The 22,033-nt window shown below is 51.3% G+C and overlaps 1 protein-coding gene across 2 annotated transcripts in view; it reads left to right on the top strand.

Annotated features, from left to right (window-relative positions):
* Nucleotides 1-8,084: 8,084 nt before the first annotated feature.
* APCDD1L (APC down-regulated 1 like) overlaps nt 8,085-22,033 on the top strand; it is a 47,321-nt gene continuing 33,372 nt past the window's right edge. For both annotated transcript variants that reach the window (XM_066385778.1, XM_066385780.1), the window contains exon 1: nt 8,085-8,699. In XM_066385778.1, the coding sequence (XP_066241875.1) occupies nt 8,477-8,699 (223 nt within the window). In that variant the 5' untranslated portion in view covers nt 8,085-8,476. The remainder of the gene's footprint in view (nt 8,700-22,033) is intronic.

A 22,033-nucleotide genomic window follows, 5' to 3' on the forward strand; every position in this document is an offset into this window, starting at 1 on the left:
TGAAAAGTAAGAATGAAGTTAGAATAACAGAACAACATTCGAAGGATTGAATCACTCTTCCCGATTTCCAGGCTCAGTATGAAGTTAATGCGGTCGAGACAGGGCAGTGTTGGAGGAAGGGTAGACAGGTAGATCCGTGGAGCAGCAGCGAAAGTCCAGAAATAAACGTACGCTGCAGGATCAATTAATTTCCAACAAAGTTGCAAAAAGAAGTAAATGGAGAACAGATGGCCTTGTGGCGGAGCCTCCCTGACCCCCACCTGCAGCAGGGACGCGGCAGCCCCCTTCCTCAGCCGCCTGTACATCCTGCTGCCCACAAAGGTGGGGATGCAGCCTGCCCGGGCAGGGAGGACGCTAGCCTCCACTCCTCTTCAGGAAATCTGCACTTTCTCTGGGGGCTTTGGAGGCAGAAATCTTCAGAGACTCAAAGGGCCAGAAAGAGGCTTTCCAATTGCCATGATGCTCAGAGAAAAGCCCGAATTTTTCACTCCATTCCCACCAGGGGCTCTTCCCCACCCGTCCCAGCCGGAGTCTGCTGACTGAACGATCAATGCTGCATCCACACTGCCGGTCGTCCTGGGTCTGTTTTCCTGCTTCTTCCCACTTTTCCATACTAGGGGCGTATTTTATGTTGGAACTAGAGAAAAAAGAGAGGGAAGAAACCTGTACCCCAAGAGACCGGAGGTCAGAGGCCTGCACTTCTCACCTCCCTCCAATACACTTGAGATGGTTTCTGGGTGAACAGTCTCTGTCCAGAGAGAGTCAGGGAGCTGCAGAAGTCACATCACCAGTCAGGGGTTGGCTGGGTTGGAGCCAAGGCCCATAATTCCTAATATCCTGTCTTCTCCTCCTCTTCTTTATCATTATCATCATCATCATCATCATCACTGTTACTGTCACTGAAAGCCAATGTTATCCAACACTCATTTTGTGTCCAGCTCCAGGCTTGTGGCTTTGCATGCATCTCCCCCTCCCCATTTACTCAGAACAGCTATTGGAGACAGATTAGTGTGGTCCACACGGGTCCTTCTAAACACCAGCATCACTGTCGTGACGGTTCCTGCCACCCTCACCTGGTCCATGCTAAGGACAGCTCACTACGGGGGCCATTGCTCACTTTGTCCCCTTCCCCCAGCCTTGTGGCATTTTTGTAGAGTACAGAGAGGTGAACCCCATCACACTTTACTTCCCAACGAACCACACAGCCCTGGACATAGCAGGAACCTGTGGATTTAAGTGGCGTGTAGAGGCAGGCCACCCCACGTCACCTTGGGGATCAACTTCCAAGAAAAGGCCTGGTGGTCCTTGGGGTGTGTAGGGGGCCAGTCATGGCTCACAAACACCCACCAGCTTCCCCTCCACAACCAGGCCTGAAGTCTGGGCCATGTCACCCCAGAAACCCATTCTGTTCCTCTCCCACTGTCGCCATCAGGCCATAAAGGTCCAAGCCGTACAAACGTGGTAAGAGAAACGACACAGAAAGAACGGGTCACTCAGCCCACCCGTGCCACCTGAAGCTCCTTTTTACCCACTGGCGGGTCGTCCTCCACCTCCCGCAGCATCCTGAGGACGGCCGGCTCACCGAGGACGGGCTCTCACCGAGATGCTAGGCCGCTGGTGGCCCTCTCCGGTTGTAGTTTCTTTTAAATCATTTGCAGAACCTCCTGGCATGTTCCTTCATTTCCTAGAGCTTTGGGGAGACAGGCCTAGAAAAAAAAAATTGGCCTCCAATTCATTTTCTCTCCCATCTCGCAAATGAGGGAGAAAGCCGAATGAATGTGGTTGATAAACGCGCGGGCCTTAAATCAGCGCCCTGCTCTCCCTGGGACAGAGGCGACTGCACGCCTCCCAACAGACGCAGAGAAGCCTGCTCCTCTCAACAGGTTTCCGGGACGGGACCCTACCAGCCACAAGGACATCTCAGCCTCATCAAATCCAAGTGCTTGCAGTATCTCCTCTACCCTTTCTCCTAGGGGCAGTTTGCACCATCAACACCACCTCCTGTCACATTTACCTTGGCCTAAAAGAACTGGGACATTCTACAGTACAGTCTATAAACTCCTTTTTTTTTTTTTTTTTTTAAGCTCGCATGAGCCAAGTATAACAGCTAGCTGTCCAGACCTGTTTAAAAAAAGGATAAACCCCAGCTAAGCACATAAATAACACCCCACCCCTTTTATCATATAAACAGGGCCAGGAAGCCAAATGCATTCAAGAGCCTAAACACAGGTTCTCATTGTTATCTCATTAAGCCTATTAAATATGTAGAAGAGAAAAAGCCTTCCCATCTTGGGTCTGGTTTAAACTATCAGGGAACAGATTAGAGTTAATTAATGCCGTGAACTATGAAACTGCCAGCCGGGAGGCTCCCAATAGAATCCACACCTGTCACAGACGCGATTTCAGAAAATCTAAGTGGACCCTGACGTGCCCCCTCCCCCTCCCCGCATCCTTCACGCTGGAACACGGGGTGCCTAATCTGTAACTCCTGAATCTGGATCTACAGATAAACCCCCACCCCTGAGACAGCAAGTCGGTGGACTCCAAGCAGAAACTGTGTAAAGGTCTCCCGCGGGCACTCCGGAAATTGCCAGGGGGTCCAGGCTGTGCTGCCAGACGGCTAAGTTGCTTCTGGCAAGTTGAAAGGAGCTTATCAATTATTCATGCAACTGGATAAACAGGGATTTTATCTTGTAGCGTGAATCAAGAGATAAAAATTCCATTTCAAGAGGGAGGGTGGAGACTAAACCCTGAATGTTAATTGTAAACTGAAAAAGAGAAAGAGAGAGAAAAGAAGAAAAGAAATTAAAAAAAGAAGTAAGGTCTTCTGTTCGCGTTGTGCCCTGAGCACTTACACAGTCACCCTGCCCCCAGATTTCTGGCTGTTCACCTTGAATGTAGCTCACCTGCGGCTTGGACGGTGCCCCTGAACCTCTCCTGTGGATGAAATGAACCGGCCATATAACTCCACTGGGCAGTTCATGGTAGGAGCACCATTGGATGGATTTTTAAACCCCCAAACAACACCACCTTTAAGGTATTTCCATTTAAAATCAATCTGCTCCTTCCTGACTAGAATCGGAAAGTTTACAAACAGCTGCCCAACATGGCAAAGGTCTCAAACCAAAGGAAAGAGAAGGCAATGCCAACGTGCAGGATATTGGGGCCAGAAAAGGATGACTTCACTTTCTGTCCTCCTGGCTCCCCTCCCCCCATGGCCTGGCACCTGACAGTTCCTTGAAGGCTGGGAAATTCACCCAAAAGATGGTATTGGGGAATTAGTGAATTATTTAGACATGGACATTATTAAATTTGACCGCAGATTAGAAACAACATCCCAAATGTCAGTGGAGCTTGTCCTCAGCAGCGGGGACTACCCGGGACATTTATTTTTATTCTTTCTCCTTTGTGTTTTCCAAATAGTATATGGGAAGCACTGTTGAGAAATCAAACTTTGTGCTTTGTGAATGCTATGTTTAGGAGCATCTATTGATTTTTATACTGGGGGTAGCAATAACCTTTATTGTTTTAAAAAATCAATAGTCTGAAGCCACACATGTCCCCCAGTCTTTCTTATTTTATTTTCCTCCTCCAACAAACGCCCCTGGAAACAGAGGATTCATCACAATAGGTTTGCTTTCCTTGTCGCCCAGGGGAGGAGGAGGAGGGCGCAGGGCTGCGGAAAGGGGGTCTGCGGCTCTGAGATACGGAGGACGGCCCTGCATCGGGCCCCCTTGGGTCTGGGCTCCGAGACGCTGAGCGGAGGACAAGGACTGAGAAGGCCGACACCGGGGACACCCAACCACCACCTTGGTCACCTCTCTGCTGGCTGTGCCTCAGCTTCCCCATGTTCAGAAAGGGGGCGTCAGGGGCTCCCTTCCCCTTTCGTTCATCTCACTCTCTGGACCTCCGGCCGTTGCGTTACTGAGGTCACAGTGTGCAGACAGCCTCAGTCTGACTGTGGCCTGCATTTGTTGTATTTTATCATGTTTCCCTGCCCCCAACCTCCAGGGCCCTGCCCCTCTGTTCCCTCCTACAGGCCTCCACTCACAGGTCTGTGATGTGCCCCACCCCAAAGAACCATCCGCAAGTGAGAGAATGAGACGGTGTTCTGAGGCCGTGTAGAGCCTGGCCCAGGGTCCTGGGACACAGGAGCCACCGTCTGTGTTAGGGAACTTGTCGTGAGTGGGAGTGGCTACCACCCTGCCAGGGCATACCCCCCCCCCAGGCCTCACACTAGGAGTTTTACTTGGGTCACCTTCTCAGACCCTCCTCCAAACCCTCTGAGAATTCTCACTTGCTAAATGAGCAAAAAGGCTGACAGGTGGACTGAAGTCACCTACCTCATAAGTGACAGCACCAAGAGGTGACTTCCCCTGGACTCCTAAAACTGTCCTTCTCCCCGGTGCCAGGCACCCCCCCCCCCACACACACACACACCCCTGGCATCAACGGAATTCTTTCTGACATTAAATTATCTTGCTTTTCAAGTAAAATGATGGAACCCACCCGTTCTTTCTACTGTCTGCCTGCTCTGGAGTGTCTAAACAGCTCTGAACTGCCCATCAGTTCAGAACAGAGGTAACTGTCTGGGTGTCATGTAGACGGAGCTACTGGTACCCAGACTGAGTTGTTCATCCAGTCCTCTCACTACAAACCACACGCAACCATGACATCAGTTAGGGAGCCTGGGCTGGGCTGGGGACCCACACAATTCAGAAGAAAACCAATCCCAAACCTCCCAGGCAAGCAGCCTAGCAACATAAGACCAGGTGTTTATGTTGAACTTAAGGGTGGGGTGCTCAGCGATGAACTTAAGCACCCCACCACCATGTTGGGCTCTGTGGCTATTCACATGGGAACACGTGGCCCCACCCTTGGGGAGAGTTCTTGAATACAGGGAGAAGGATATATTTCCATAGTTGGGGACTGGCATTCCAAGGGTGAGTTAATACATTAATGAAGTCTTACTAATAAATTAATAAATGTGAGGATAAAATCAATAAGCCACTCAGCATGAATAACAATTCAAGACACCACCACCAAGAATAACAATCATGACAACTGATGTTAGTCATTCTACCTATCCACCTACCTGTCTACTAACCCACCTATCCATCCATCCATCCATCCATCCATCCATCCATCTATCCATTTATCCATTCATCCATCCACCTACCATCCATCCACCTACCCACTCATCCATCCATCCATCCATCTACCCAAAATGTATTCACTGAACACCTATATGACAGGTGCTGGATTAAACCCTCCAATGCCCTCCCGCCCCCACATACATACACAACAGCCTAACGGAACAAGAAGACTGAGCCAGGTGTGAGGACTGGTGGGGGCAGTTTCTGGGCAGCCTAGGGTATTTATACAACCTGCCTCCCCCAGGAGCAGGTGTACAAAAAGCCATTCAGGACCCAGGCAATTTAGAGTCAGGCTGGGGAGCCAGACTTTCAAGGCCCAGACCAGGTTCTCACCCATGCTCCCCCTCATCCCAGCTGTGTGACCCTCAACTTCCATCCAGAGTCCTGGGGCCTATGGCTGGGGCCTGCAGCCAACACCCACTTCTGTGGACATTGTCTTTTTGCCTACATGGTAACACAGACTGAGACGCAGAGTGAATTTTAGGGCCAGGACAAGGGTGAGGCAAGAGCAGCGCCCAGAGCTCAAAACAGAAGGGGTGCTCATGCCCAGGAACCCACCCTCACCTGTGTGAGCCTGCGGGGGACAGTCCCTTTCAGCTGAGCCCTGGGCGCCTCACCCTAGTCCTGGCCCTGGGGAGTTAGTTGCTCAGTGGTAGTGTTAAGGTTCAAGATCAAATCTTTGGACGTGAAGCCGGTGCTCATTCTGTGCAATCTGTTTGCTCATTCCTTCATTCATTCAGGAACTATGTAGTGAGCCCCATTACTCACAAGGCAAGTGCCAGGCACAGGGGTGCACTGGTGTAACTTACAGCAAGACTGACACTGCGGAATTCCCACAGGGGACCAATGAGTGTCAGTTACCCGGTGACCGTGTGCTCTCTGGCAGGCAGGAAACACAGTTTCCCTGCCGCAGTTTCTCCATCAGGGAGGTGGTAGAAAGGATCCAGTTGGCTCTGCCCTGGGCAGCATGATACTCAGTAGGCAGTGGTGGTAACCAAGAGAGGTCCATCCCACTCCGGCCCTGCCCCTAACTTCATCCAGAGCAGCCCCACCCACTTTTCCCATGGGCAATTGAGCCTGAATGCTTATCTGGTTATTAGGTAACCAGGCCTGGGCACCATTTCTTTGATCAGATACCCCTGATAACTAGCAGAGGAAACAGACCGTTTTATAGCAGAATTTCATGGGGCAATTTTATCTTCCCACAGTGTTTGTAACAGGGACAGGAATGAGGAGGCGGGTGTTTGGTGGGGAAGGGAAGAGGTGGCTTTGTGAAGATTTCCTACAGAACCACCCCTGGACTTTGTGGGGGACTGGTTGGGAGGGAGATAAATGCAGAGAGTGAAAGGCTGGCCTCCCCTCTTCCATCACTGACATCTGGCTCCTGGCCACCTCCCTCATTCAGGCTGTGCATGGCCCCAGAAAAGCCCACCCTTTGTGCCCCCCTCCCCTACAGCTCTGGCCACCTGGGGGGGGGGGCCTGCAGTTAACAACCCAGAAAAGCCCAGCTCTGTAGGCCAAGATGCCAGAATACCCATGGATGTGAGTCACCGCCAGCAGATCCAGGCTCACGAAAGAATTTGCTTCTCCTCCAAACAACCTTGTAATAACCACCATTTCAAATTTTTCTGAGTGACCATTCTGAACCAAAGGCGGGGATCAGGGACTGAGTGTGTCTTACCCACCCTTCCTCCAGCAAAACCCAAGGTCCGGAAAACAGAACTTCCCCCACCCCTGCCCAGAAAAGTTATCCCTTTCCCGAGCACTTAATATGTGGCACGGAACCACTGCCGGCCATGGGCAGCTGGTCCCAATCTGTTTCAACAAGGCCACCCTGAGTCTCATGCTGTCCTCAGCAACCCATAGGGACTAGAAAAAAAAAATGTCATTTTCAGGAAGGGAAGTGACCTTTCTCTCGCATTCCCTCTGTGGCAGATCACACTGTGGCCTCATTCTGCACTTTCTGCCATTCTGCTCCATCTGGAGAAGAGGGCTGAGGACAGCCCAGGTGGCCCACGGCTGCGGTCCTTGAGGTCCCTGGCAGCCTTACCCAAGCTTCTCATAAGGGGTCAAAAATTAGAGGGCTGCCTCCCAAACCCCAGAGGTGAGCAGCTCACAAACACAAACAGATGGATCTCTAGACCCTTCAGAGGACAGGCTGACGCCTTGGATGTGCACCCGGGGCACAGACCTGTCCCCAAGTCTACACACCCTCAACAAGGGGACAATCTCCCTCTTGCTCTGTTTGTCTCTCTCTTCTTTCCTCTTTCCTGTTCCCTCTCTCTCCTCTTCTCTCTCCAGTCTCTATCCTTTACTTTCTCTCTCTTTCTCTTCCCCCCTTTTTAGTTTCTCTTCCCTTTTTTCTTTCTTTCCATCTATTATTATTATTATTATTATTCTCCCTCCTCCTCCTCCTTTTTCTTCTCTCTCTCTCTCTCTCTCTCTCTCTCTCTCTCTCAGTTAACAGCCACACAATGAAAATAAACACCAACATCTACACACCTCTACCCCACCCCCGCCATCGCAGCTTCCCTTTGGTTATCCACGTGGTGCATGCAGGTAGGAACAATCTGGTTACATTTTTCTAATCCAAGTGATTCTTTCTCATCTTCATAAATCCAATAACTCGTGGAGTTTCTCCTTCAAGCCTTGCCTGCCTCTTGAGGGAGGTACCTGGGAAGCCCAGGTCCTGGGGTGGGGGACAGGAGGTAACTGGTTTGGGGGGCATGCTGTCTCTCCTCCTCCTCCACCCAGTTGCCTCTGAACTGTCGCCCTAAGCTGACTCACTGAGATGGGAATTGAGGGGTGGCAGGAGGAGGAGTTGGGGCAGGAGGGTGGGGGGAACCGGCCCTGGGCGGCACCACACTGTTTGCCTGGATGCTCTTTGGAGCCTGGAGGAGCTAATTACAGAGAGCGCTGCTGGCTGCTGGGCGCCCCAGGTTGGCCACTTTCACTGCACTCCTAGCCTGGCTCCAAGTTGAGCGGCTTTTCCAAGAGTATCTGTATAGGAAGTTCAGGGGTCTGGAGACCCAGCAGGGCACAGAAGAACTTTTTCCCCCTTGTCCTTCCAGGGACCAATCTGGCTAGGGGTGCACTTTGGCCGGAGGAGCGCACCGCTCTGGTTTGGCCAGGACAAGAATTGAAGGAGGCCTCCTTGCTCACTGCAAACACTTTGCGGGAGGCAAGGGGCAGGGGACAGAAGGGGGTCGGCTGGGGGTCTGAATGGCAGGAGGAGCTGCGCCAGAGGGCTGGGCGCGTTGCGCTAGTGTGCGCGCAACGCCGCCGGGGGCTGTCTCCACCTCTTCTGGCAAGTTGGACCTATGAGTGCGCAGCTCGACTTACAACTATCGACAGCCGGGAGGGTGAGTGCTGAGGGGGGCGCAGGGCCCTTTCAACTTCTTCGCAGGACCCCAGCCGGGCCGCCAGCGTTCGCTGCCGCCCGAGAGCCTCGAGCCCGCGCCTCTCTCCACGCACAGTGGGGGCGCCCCGACGGGATGCTTGAAGCCATGCTCCCCTACATTTGCGTCCTGGTGCTTTTGGGAGGTAGGTGTCATCTTTCCCGCGCCTCCTCCTCCGCTCGCTGCCCGAGGTCGGAAGGGAGGGAGCTCGCCGTCTGACTTCCCTAAGGGTCTTTGGGGACTGCTGCCTGCGTCTGTGCACCGGGTCGGTGATGATGCGTCCTACACGCCCTACCCCAGCCTCACCTGGCCGGCACCTGCCGCAATTCTAGGCTCCTCTTGGGCCCCGCACAAGGCAGTGGTGTCATCACTCCAACGGAGCGGTGTCATAACGCCAAATGCGCACCCATGGGGCTTGACCTCTAGGCACTAGAAGCAGCCCCTGGTGCGGGGGTACAGGGGGGCCAGGAGGCCAAGAAAATCAGGAGACCCCCATGGCAAGGCACAAACCCCAGGTTGTTCATACCCGGGGCTACGGGGTTTGGTCTTGCCCCCGGGGCTTGTGTCCTGAAGCAGAGCTGGAGGAGAAAGAAGTTAGGGGAGGAAGCAGGGACCCTGGATCCAGGCTGGTGCCCACAAGCCTGCCCGGAGGGTGGGGGGAGGATTGGCCAAGGGGCCCCAGGATCCACTGGTGGAGGAGCACGTGCCTGCTCTAGGACTAACTGCTCTCCCACTGGCTCTTCTTAGGGGCTGGGGAATGGACAGAACTCAACAAATGCCAACTGACCGTGGTGTTTGTGCCACCATTGCCAAAAAATGACAATAACAATCATGGTCATGGAAGTGTGCCCCGCCCCAGGGTCACCCCAAGCACCGTCACATCATGAAGGGTTAGGAATTGTGGTCCTGGGGTCAGAACGCCTACCTGACTCAGCAGCCCAGATCAGCTTCCAACAACCTGTGTGGTTTTGATCAGGCATGTCCATCAGCTCTTAGCCCCAATGTTCTCATCTGTTAAATGGGCTCACAACATCCTCACCTCTGCTAGGCTTATTGTGAGGACTATGAGAAGGCTGTGGGGCAGCACTTAGCATGCTGCCTGGCACTGAGGAAGCATTCGGCCAACGGGGCTGTCCAGTGAAGGCCCGGGTCCTACCGGGCGCTCTCTACTCCATTATAGTCAAGGAGCAAAGTCAGGTCTGCTTGCAGGAGCCCCTCAGGCAGTCCTTTTCCCAATCCCCAATTTCTAAGCACAATATTTGGAGGAGAGATGAAAGGGGTCTGAAGGAAGCTCAAGGGAGGGGTGGGTGAGATGTTTGAAGAGTCACAGATACATCCATTCAAAGGTGCATTTATCACAGGGCTTGAGGTGAGAGGTCACATGACCACCCATTGCAGAGACGTCCTCCAGCACCGTTTGTTGCTCAGGGAGGGCAATGAAAGTTGCAGCGGAAGAGGTGGTTGAGTGGGAGGATGGCTGTGAGCAGAGATAGGATGGGGAAAGGGAGGAGCCGCCCTCTCAGGGCTCTCCTCCACCCCTCCCCGTCTGTTCCCTCCCACGGGAATGGGACAGTCCAGAGCAGTAGGACAGATTACCCCAGAAACCTGCAGTCTTGGTCACAGGGCAGGGCTGTTGTCCTTGGCAGGCCCCAAGCTTCTCATCATGCCAATAAAATCACTGGAAGTCTAGCACTGTGGCTTGCTCTCGGGGAGTCCTGCTGCTTTGCTCCTTGGCGACCTTTTGCCATGGCAAGTCAGACAGATTCCACGGGAGAGAGGCCAGGAGTGCCTGATGGGCTGGAGGCAAGAGGAGGAGGCGACCTGCTGGCCCTGCCTTCAGACACAGACACTAGGAAGGGCGACGACCCGACTTGAGCTGCCTGCACGTTGCCTGCCCTAAGCTGGACACCGTTTTCCACTGAACACCTTTTTCAAAAGTCCTTTTCACTACTGGCAACAAGATCCTTTTGCTCTAGTGAAAGGAAACAGAACCCAGTTAGTTCTCGGATACTTACATAATTTAGGTACCTGAGTGAGCTGAGGCATGCCTGGACTTCATGTCTCTGGATTCCAGAAACTTTGTGGAGAAGGGCACACCAACGGCCCCACCGAGTGAATTCACTCTAAGTACACACACACACCCACACCCACCAAAGTTTCTGACCTCAGCACTGTTGGCTCTTGTGGTTCAGCTCATTCTCTGCTGTGGGGCTGTGCCACGCATTGTATGACGTGTAGCAGCATCCCTGGCCTCTACTTCCTCCATGCCGAAGTCAACACCTCCCCCCCCCCCATTATGACAGCCACAAGGGTCTCCAGAAACCATCAAATGTCCCCAGGGTGGGGGAGATGGCAAAATTGCCCCTGGTTGAAAACCATGGGTATGGCTACATCAAACTGAACTGGTAGCTTTTCCGATGAATCTGTCAAAATCACTGGGTTGGATGGATTTTGTTATTCTTGCTCTGAGCAATCAGGAAATCAAAGGAACTGCGGGGCCCCAAGAAAAACAACACAGCTAGGTAGTTTCTAATTTGGACGTTGATTTTTCCCATTTGTTCTCACTCCTTCTTGTCTCTGAGAACGTCTGTTGGTGGATGTCGGGAGAGACGCTGTTGGGTAAGTGTGGTTAGGTGCTCATGGCAGCAAACCTTCCTCACAACCCTGACCTGCCAGCTGTGTCCTGGGCCAGCACTCGGGCCCCCAGCTTCGCTTCACTCCACAGCAATTTCTGGCTTTTAAAAATGTCCTTACTCAACAATTTATGTTTGAGGGGGGAAACAAGAAACCACAACTCTTTTCTCTCTCTCTCTCTCTCTCCCTCTCTCTCTCTCTCTCTCTCTCTCTCTCTGGTCTAATTTCAGTCTCTAACCATATACTTTGCAATGGCATGTTATCATTTAGAGACAGATTAACTAAAACAAAATCACAGGCTAGTCCATAATAAATTAGTTGTCCATGTGGGCCTCCTCTTTGAATCTGGGAATAAAAGCTGGGAAGAAAATGAACTTAAGTGCACTCGTCCGAAAATCAGATGTGCAGGGAGATCAGCAAGTGTATTAATTATTTAAAACAAAGAAAATCGTCAGCAGAAACTTTCTCCGGCTGCTTCTTCGCGAGGCGGGTCCTCGCGGCCAGCTGTTCCTCTTATCGTCCTGACCGAGGCTGCAATCTCCAGATTCAAAATAACCAGCTCAAGGCAAAGAGAGCAGCTTCCTTGATTTCAAAACCATCTGGACGGCGAGCCAGTTAGAAGCTACTCATGAAGAAATATCTGTGGACGTATTGGAAGTTAACTACGTTAATGCAAGCTTTTAAACCAGAATGAGCCCCTGATAAAACTTCCAGGATACAGTGCTTCACCACCAGAGTCAGTCTGGGAAATGAAGGTCGATAGCCTAATGAAAAGGAAGGGAAGCCACAGACCTCAGTTTGAACTTGAGGGCCACCAAGCTGAGTTAGGGGGCCTTTGGGGGAAGAAACTGAATTCTGAAATCCGCACAGGGGTGGTCACAAGTTGTGGACAGGAGGTTGGTGTTGTTCCTTAAACCAAAATGGTTTGCAGGAGCCTTCTGTGCAAAGCCAGCTTCCTGTCTCCTGTGGCTAGTCAGTTTCCGAAAGATCCTGATATAGGAAACTGTCTGAGACCTGGGAAGTGAGGTGCGTAGCCAGACGGGGAGGGAAGTATGTCCCTAAGAATGTCAGACCTCCCAGCTGGAAAGATGGCCAGCCGTCCAGTGGGCGCTGAGACAGCTGGGAGGCAGCACGTCACTTCTACCTGTGCACCCGGACGTCAGCTAGGCAGCTCTGTGTGTTACAAAGAGCTGGGGCGCACACCCCAGGAACTGGACAGATCTGGCTTCCCCTAGCTGTCACCTTCCCATCCTGTTATCTGTCACCAGGACATGTTCGGCCTGCGTCCCCACCAGTTGAGTTGGGAATGGTGACATTTCTGGGCGGGGGGGGGGGGGGGGGGGGGGGAGGGTGTGCTTGAAGGGTTAAACGAGATGCTGTGTGGTCAGGACTCAACACCGAGAACCTAGTGGACCCTTAGTGCTGTTACCACAAAGAACCAGGTGCTGCGCTGAGCTTCCTGGACCCGGCCAGGGAAGGGGCAGCCCCACTCTCAGCCAGCCACCAATGCAGCTGAGTTTGGGCAAGTCACTGTGTGTACCTCCTTTTGCTGGGCACTGTGTTTCCTTCCCACCCTGAGGTTCTGCATGTCCCTGAGACCACCATGACTGTTGTAATGATACTGAAAACGGCAAGAAATTCATCAATGTCCCCAGGTAGTGAGCTAGGCTACTTTCTGTACACTGTCTCCTGTCATCCTCCCTTGGCCCCAGCCATAGGGCCTGTCCCCATCACCTTCCTTATCTGTGAAATGGGAGTGATCACAGCACTCAGGCTGGGGCCGGGTGAGGTTGGTAAAAAGCACAGCGTCTCGTAGGTGCATACCCAACTGAATGACAACCCCCAGAATGAAAATTGGGTGCTGTGCTATATGATCCCTCTTACTGGTGTAAGGCCCTGGGGATAGAGGAGCAGGTGAGGCCACTCCCTGGCCTGAGGGAAGTTGGAGTAAAGTTGGACAATTAAAACTTAAATGAGCCTGACCAGGCAGTGGCTCAATGGATAGACTGTCTGACTGGGACGCGGAGGACCCAGGTTCGAAATCCCAAGGTCACTGGCTTGAGTGCGGGCTCATCTGGCTTGAGCGCAGGATCACAGACATGACCCCATGGTTGCTGCCTTGAGCCCAAGTTTACTGGCTTAAGCAGGAGGTCACTCGCTGTGCTGTAGCCGCCCCCCCCCCCCCGCCCCATCAAGGCACGAATAAGAAAGCAGTCAATGGACAACTAAGATGCCGCAATGAAGAATTGGTGCTTCTCACCTCTCTCCCTTCCTGTCCATCTGTCCCTATCTGTCCCTCTCCCTGTCTCTGTCTCTGTCACACACACACACACACACACACAGAAAGGAAGAAACCTTAAATGAGCAATTGATTACAAGTGACTGCTCTACCAAGGAGGTCCAGGTGCATCTAGTCTGGGCTGGGCGGATAAGGAAGACCTCCCTGAAAAGGTGACATGTAACCTGAAACTTGACAAAAGAGGAAGGGAGGAGGAGGAGGCATCCTGGGAGAGGAACTTGCATGGGTAAAGGCCAGTTGTGTTCATGACCAGAGAGCCAGTGTGGTTGGTGAGAGAGAATGAAGGGGTCAGGGGTGGATGAGGTCAGAGGTCGGCAGGGCTCAATCATGGAGGGCCATGGGGACCCCAGGGAGGAGTTAGATTCATGTCAAGGGCAATGGGGATCCAGCAGGTGAGGGATGGGATGCCTCTAAAAGCACTGAATTCCCCATCACTAGAGGGTTCCAAGAGCAAACTGGATCATGTGGTGCTTCGCCCTAGCTATGGAGTTGCTTGGATTTGCTGCAAGCCCTGAAAGTCTCTGATTCTTAGGAGCCCACCAGCTTCTAGTGCCATAACACGAGCTTTCAACTGTCATTATAGTCCCCCTGAGTCCCCCCTCCAACATTCAGTGCCAGTAATAATGCTGGTAATGGTGATAGGCTATAGTCATGGGTACTCACAATGTCCCACAGACTCAGCCCAGCACCTATTCAGCAGGTGCCACTAAGATTCTCACCTTACTATACCTCTGGGATGAGGAGAGGGCAGGACCCACGCCCCTCCCCCACCACCTCCTCTCATCACTTCTTTTTTTTTTTTAATTTTTAAAAAAATTTTATTTATTCATTTTAGAGAGGAGAGAGAGAGAGAGAGGGAGAGAGAGTGAGAGAGAGAGAGGACAGAGAGACAGAGAGTGAAGGTAGGGAGGAGCTGGAAGCATCAACTCCCATATGTGCCTTGTTTCGAACCGGCGACCTCAGCATTTCCAGGTCGACGCTTTATCCACTGCGCCACCACAGGTCCTTTCATCACTTCTAAGAGGATGTTAACCACTTTCAGGGGCATTTTGGGGATTTAAGATGCTGCTGTCCAGATCTAGAATGTCAGAAAGTCCACCACTTGAAGCCACTCAGGATTTTTGGCACTCCGTCCCAGCCAGACCCTCTGTCCAGCTCGCTGTGTCCCCCACCCTGTCCTCTCCCTTTCCGCTCTTCCTGCTCTCCCAACCCATCAGTGTCCCTCAGCCCCACACACGACCCTCACCCCCACCGACCTCACAGACCAGGTGTCTTCCTCCTCAGAGAAGATGACGATCACCAGCTGCCACCACCACGACACAGTCACACAGAAGAGTGTCTGCTGTCCATCAAGTCATACTCCTTTCCACCACAGCCGACACACACACACACACACACACACACACACACACACACACACACACACACACACTGTTCCTTCTGCTTAGAACACCATTCCCTGCACCCAGGCTCCCCTTCATCAGCAGATATGGGTGTTGATTGCAAAGAGTGCAATCGCTGTGGCAAAATGTGTGTTCAAGTCTCTCACTAGCTTTCCTTCCCTGGGGTGCAAGTCAACACCCCCACGTGGCGGGGGCCTGTGAGAGTGCCTCCTTCCTGCTCCCTCGCCACTCCTCGTCAGTATCGCTCTTCACAAATCCTGTCAGTGGTGATGCTCAGTTGTTTAGACTTGCCTTCCCTTCATTATGAACAAAAAGAAATGTCTATTTAAGAACCCCTTGTATCGATTTTCCTATTAGTCATATCCTTTGCTCATTTTTATATTGGACTTTTTTTTTTTAAAGAATCTCTTATTGATTCGCTAATGCTCTTTAATATCATATGTAGATAGAAGAGTAGTTGTCTCCTCTCTGTGGTGCATTGTTCCTAGCTGGCTGGCTGTTGGTTCACCCGAGCTTCCTGGGGTTTTCTGTTCCTCGTCTAGTTCACATTCACTCCGTTGAACCATGTGCACTGGCAATAAGCTAAAGGTGCATTTTTCCCAGAGGGGTAACAGATGGCCAGGCCATTTTACCATAAAGGACCACGTGTGGGGTGTGAGTCAGAGATGGACTTCCCTGGAGGACAGACACAATGCTTGGTGCATTCTGCACGGGACCTCGTTTGATTCTTGTGACATCTGTACATGATGGGCACTGTGTTATAGAAGCAAGACCATGCACTCGGGACGACCCAGTTGACAAGCCCAGGGACTGAGCTTTGCGAGCCGCCGAGCTTCATGCCTCAACTGTCCACTTCCAGTGAAAGTTCAGGTCAAAGTTCAGGCAAGGACCTCCCCGTCCCACTGCCTGTTTGAAAGAACCAGGGTTTGGAGCAGAGTCTAGGCAACAGGAGACACACAAAGACTGAGGTATGTGTTACATAACATGACTTAGTGCAGAAGATCACAGTGCACAGACCACAGGCATGCTAACAAGAACAGTCTTTTAAATCCCCAATTCAATGTGAATCTGAGAGGGGTTAAGAGGGAAGGATCTTAATTGTCCATCTGCAAAGACAGCTGTGTGGGCTGGGCTCCGGGATTCAACTTCCCATATTTGAATTCCAGCTGCTCCATGGACTTGTTCATGACTTAATCCCTCTGTGCCTCAGTTTCCTCCTTTGTCAAATAACGTCAACCCTCTGGGGTTGCTGTGAGGAATAGGTGAGACTGTTCGGGTGAAATGTTCAGCTCAGTGCCAGCCACAGAGCAGGTGCTTGGTAGATGTCACTCACATCAGGTGACAGGACACCACCCTGTGGGTTTGAACCTTGGTAGCGTGCTATCCTGCTTCTCAGGGATGGCTGCAAAGCATTCTTGGACATCGGAAGTATGGAGGAAGGAAGGGCCAGAAATACATCAGGTGACAGGACACCACCTGTGGGTTCGAACCTTGGTAGCATGCTATCCTTCTCAGGGATGGCTGCAAAGCATTCTTGGACATCGGAAGTATGGCGGAAGGAAGGGCCAGAAATGGTGGCTGGATGGGGTCAGAGGAGGATGGGGGTGCAAAGTAAGAGAAGGGGGTCAGAAACCCAAGTTTCTGTTTCCAAAGACATGAAGGGGCTTGGGTTGCCTCCACCTGGTGACGGACCCAAAAGGCCTCCTCTTGTGGGTAGAATGGTGCCAGGTGTCGTGTCCTAGGACTACTGTACAAAGTGCCACACACTGGGTGTCTCAAATTTACTGTCTCACCATCCTGGAAATACGAACTCCGGGAGTTAGCCGGACCATACTCCCTCTGAAACCTGTAGGAGAGAAACTTCCTTGCCTCTCGTACCTTCTCCTAGAAGTCCTTGGTATTCCTATCTTTATTAGTTTTTTTTTTCAATTACAGTCGACATTCAATATTATATTGCCTTAAATGCACCACTCCAGTCCCGCCCCCTCTATCGTCACGTGGCTGTCTTCTTTCTGTGCGTTTCTCCTCTTCTTGTAAGGGTGCTAATCATCCTGGACTAAAGACCCACCCTACTCCAGTGTGACCTCATCTTAACTATGTGCATTTGTATGGACCCTATTTCTAAAAAAGGTCGCAATCTGAGTTAGGACTTGAACATATTTTTTTGGGGGGGGAGGGGCACAACTCAGCCCATAAAGCCTAGTGTTATATCTGAGGGGTCCACTCCAGTGTGTGGTCGGTGGGTACCAGGTGTTTCTGGGAAGTGGAGACTCAAGAACCTATGTATCAGCCTACAGTGGAGAGGTTATGGGACAGCGACAAGCCATAGCCAGGAACCCAGGGAGGGAAGGGAGGCCAGGAGACCAAAACCTAAATACCAACATCAAACAATGATGGAAACAAAATTTGACGGAATTATGCACCCGCAAAAAAATTGTATATCAAAAAAATATTGAATGATATGGGAAGATAATTTTGGCTTAAGGTTAGAACAGCAGCACAGTGTATGTACATTTAATTTAAATTGTTTTCGTTGGGTGGCTGGCATCCTTATTTTAAAAAGTCTAGAGGGAAAACATTATGAATGAGTTGCTATCTCTGGGCGGTAGGATTATGGGTGACATCTCTCTTTGTCTCTGTAAGCGTCTTCTGTATTTCCTACAGGGTCAGTTCCATCCAGGGCTGAGGGTTCCAAGGAGGGGGCTGGGGGCCTGCTGTCATCCAGATTATAATCTCCCAGACTTGCAGTCCCTGAGATTTGCTAGAACCTTTGCGAGCAGGAGAGGCTGGTTAGAGAACTGATGGAGGATGAGGCTTGTGCTCCCTGACCTGGCTGTGTGTTTAGATCCTGGTGTCAGAAATGGGATCACCCAAAATGGCACCAGGGGTAGGAGAGACGATCTTAGGCAAACTTTGCTCCTGGTCCTGACTTGGGGAACAGCTGGGTCCCAACCATTCAGACATTTATTTACACAGGACAATGGGGGGGGGGATGCCAAAGGTGCCAAGTGGATGGGGTTCCAGAGCAGGGGAAGGGAGTCCTGATAGGGAGACCGAGGCCAGACCACAGCTATGGATGGATGGGTATCACCCGTAGCTCATGCCCACTGAGTACCTGCTCTTGTGAAGCACTGTAGAAGCATTAGTTATTCTATCACAGCTGCCTGGTGATTCGAGTACTGCTCTTTATCACTGTCTGGAATTTGAGGAAAGGGAGGCCCCTGGGCTAGGATGCTTCTGAAGGGTCAAAGGCCTGACAAGACCACAGCCCCGTGGGCGCTTGGTTGCTCAGGAGCCATCCAGAGCACATGAAATACTGGACCCAGAAAGCCCAGAACTGTGCTTCCTGGGGCCCCGAGGTACGAACGGTCCCTCCGCATGGTCAACCCAAGGGCCAGAAGATGCACTGGCCACCGCGGAGAGGAACAGGGAAGGTGGGTCCTCCACTGATGCCAGGAGCTCCGTTATGCTCCGTGTGGGTCCCATCAGCCGCGAAGCTGAGGACCTCTGCTCCTGACCCCCTTCTCAGATCCTCTTCTGCTCTTCTGCGTGACGCCTATCTGCAGTGGGCAAGTGCTCGGTTTGCCTGCCAATGTTCCCACCCCCCTTCTGCCAGCAGCAAAATTTCCCTGATGGACTCTAATCCTGGAGGACTGTCAATCAAGGCTCCTCCCCTCCACCTGGGCCATAGTCTCAGGCGGAGTGCATAGGATGCTTGCTCCAGGACCTGGGATCTGATGTACAATGACCAGAAGCTAAAATGTGTCACACCCACAGGGGAGTCCTGGAGAAACTGCAGCGTACTTCCCACCGACTGGATCCCCAGGGCACCCGTAGTTCAATGAGCACTGGTGCCCTTCCAAGGAATCCTGCATTGCCTTAGCGGAGTGGGACGTGGCTTCTGTTCACAACCAAAGCACCCGGCCCACAGGCCTCCAGGGTAAACCATGCTCTCTGAGCAGTTAGCTAACTGGTGTACACGTTTCACTGCCTCTTCATTGTGAGCTAACCTCAGAGCTCAGTGTGCCTTATAAAATCTAAGCTGCCCTCCTCAGTATTAAATTACACAGAAAAGGAGATGAAAAGCAATAGCTCACACCCAACCCCACTCTCTCCCCCAAGATATGCGTAAAATCAGAGAGCGAGACTCAAAAGTATTTAACTTGGAATTACCAGTGACCACAGTAGAACAAAATTACTTGTTCTTTGAAATACACAATTAGAGTTGTTTTAACATGTGTTTTGGGTGGTTGGGTATAGTTTCTAGAGAGTTTGAAACTGAAGCCTACTCTTTGGCCCATGAGTTTTAACCAGATTCTGTCGGGCTACAATTTCCTTCACAACAACCCACAGTTACTGAAATGAAAACCAACTTGTCAGGGAGTGAGAATACCTGGGCTTTTATAACGATTGATGTTGGGACCTGGTTTTTCTTCTACGGTCTTATAATACTTTTGCATTCCCATCTGCCTTCTGTAGAGGGTGAATTAAAAGTACCCGCTGAAATCTCAGAGAAGGTAATATAGCCTCGTGATTGAGTGACCAGCTACATTTTCCTAGTAAGCTCCACCCACGTTTTCAGGGACTATAGATGCCTGCACGTGTGCATTTCTGCCGTTGATGGTGGTTAGGGTCCACCTGACCACCTGAGAAACTGGAGTTCCAGGTTATAGGTGAACAGCTAAGTCCCCTCCCATTCAGGGCATTCATTATTGCTGCTGACAGGGCGGGGCAGTGGGGAGGGGAAGCAGAGAGGTTAGCATCCCGAGCCTCCAGAATTCTATAAGGGCTTTGAGGAAGATAGAGAATCACTGGGCAATTTGCATATTCCTTGTCAGAGAGCTGCCAGAGCTTTGGAAGCCAGAGCTGCTGGAGTTCATTGTTAAGAGGGTGAAACATAGTCCCTGTTTACATAGATAATTTGTTCAGAAAGTTATTTTCTTTCTTTATCCTGCTTAAGCACAAAGACAAACTTCTTTCTCTCTCTACTCTGAATTCTGACTTAGGAGAGCTTCAGTGAATAAGCAGGGACTCAGAATGTTTTTTAGATAACTTCCTATAACTTCAACTCACTGGCGGACATATTTCTTCATTCCAGTATCGGTTTTTAAACAAGCATTCATTCAGCGCCTACTATGTGCCAGGCACCATTCTACACCCTGGGGACACAACAGTGAGCCTGGCAGGGCTCTTATGGGGCAGGGGTAGTAACCTAAACAACAAATTAGAAAACAAATAAATAAATGAGTAAATGACTGATGAGGTATAGCACTATAAATGAAGACAAGAAGGGGAGTGGTGTGACCGTGACTGGGAGGCGGGGCTGCCCGATGAGGTGTCCCCGGAAGACCTCCCCAAGGAGGTGGCAGGGAAGTGCGGTCCTGGAATTGAGAAGGAGCCAGCCACATGAAGATCTGGGATGAGAGGAACTTGATAGGGCTCGGCAGGTGCAAAGGTGTCCCAGTGGCGCGTTTAAGAAACTGAAGACCATCAGCATGGCTGGCCCAGGAGAATGAGATGGAGACAGCCAGGGGGGCGGGCGGGCCACCCCAGCCCATTTCCAGGATCAGCCTCATGGGAACCGGGAGTGAAGACTGGAATGTGTCTTTTGGGGGGGGACACAATTCAGCCCACAACAAGGAGACAGAAATGACTCCCAGATGTCTGCTATTGTGGGGGGATGATGAAACCTGGTAGGGGTGAAGGCTGTGGTGGGTGAGCCGCATGTGCTGCTGGGTGAGCCGTTCACTCTACAGGAGTGGGATGCTGTCTGTGCTTCCCCCTGGGGGTGGCGGGCTGTGCCTACCCAGAGGGTCACCTTTTTCTAACTCGCTCATTAACTCTCTAGCTTGTGGGCTAGCTGTAGCCCATCGGAAGGGACTGAATCGGAGGCAGAGAAAGCCAAGAATTCTGCTTGGCTGGGTTGTTCTTAAGATACCTGAGAGCTGAGCTGTCCTAAGCTATGTTATTCCTCACAGAAGGCACTGCCTACGGAAGGCAGCCAAGGCCGCCCTTCACAGAACTCAGGTGGCTGCAGTGCCACAGAATCCCAATGTGGGGGGTGGGCACTCCAAGAGGGTGGGCCACCCCCAAATTGTGTCCTAATTAGTAGAACAGGTACAAGCAAAGCAGAATTATAGGGCTCTGAAGCCAGGGTGGTGACCGGCCACCCAGATGGGCATGTGAAAGAGATGAGACTCCCAAGAAAGGGGGTCTCAAGTGCCCACAGGCGAGAACACGGCAAGTGGCTGGAGGTGACATCCACCAGGAGGTGACAGCATGGGGGCCACCTCCAAAGACAAGGGTCTTTGGCCTGAAGGAGGAGGAGGCATTTCTACAAACAGCACCAACTGAGGACCTGCCATCAGGGACGCTGACGTCAGTGGAGACCCAGGGTATCAGGGACAGGAGCGATGGCTTCGGCTGCGGTCCAGGTTCAAACAGAACTCGGGTGGTCATTGTAAAGACGGTCTACTAAGATTCCTCCTTCAGCTCTGCTGGACCCTCAAGCCCCTCTTCCTGGTCAATGGTGTCCTTATCAGCGTCCCCCTAGACTCCTCTAAGTGACATGTGGCCTTTCTTCACACAAGGGGCAATTCAGGAAAACTAAGGATATAAACAGAATCATTATTTCCCCCTTCAAGAAATTATATCCTTGTTAATCAGGAAATGCAATACTTGAAATTGCACGTAAGCATCCTTTAATAGGTTCCCAATTACGGAAGGGGTTCATTTTGGAGCTGAAATTCCAGCAACTCCACAACCAGCTTACGCCGGTCTCTGATTATAATGCTGCCCCTCTGAACAAATTTCATTATTGAGCAAGACACTTCTGAAGCTCGTTCCCATTGTCTCTGCTTGGCTGACCTTGGATGCTATTGAATTGGAAAATGTGGTTTGTATTGTAAGGCCTCTTAATAATGTATTTTTTTTTTTGAAACAAGGGACTTTTCCATTGCAAATGAGACAAAGAACACCATATTTAGCACAAAGAACGCCTCAGTCCATTTTGAAACATAATTTTCATTAGGCAGGTTTTTCATCGTAATAGGGATTTAAATTTTATTTTAAAAACAGTCCCGTCCCTCCGCCCAACACATATTTATGTACATTCTTTCATAGAAGAAAATGTCTGGGAAGCTA

Source organism: Saccopteryx leptura, chromosome 5 (genome assembly GCF_036850995.1).
Source record: "Saccopteryx leptura isolate mSacLep1 chromosome 5, mSacLep1_pri_phased_curated, whole genome shotgun sequence".
Taxonomy (NCBI): Eukaryota; Metazoa; Chordata; class Mammalia; order Chiroptera; family Emballonuridae; genus Saccopteryx; species Saccopteryx leptura.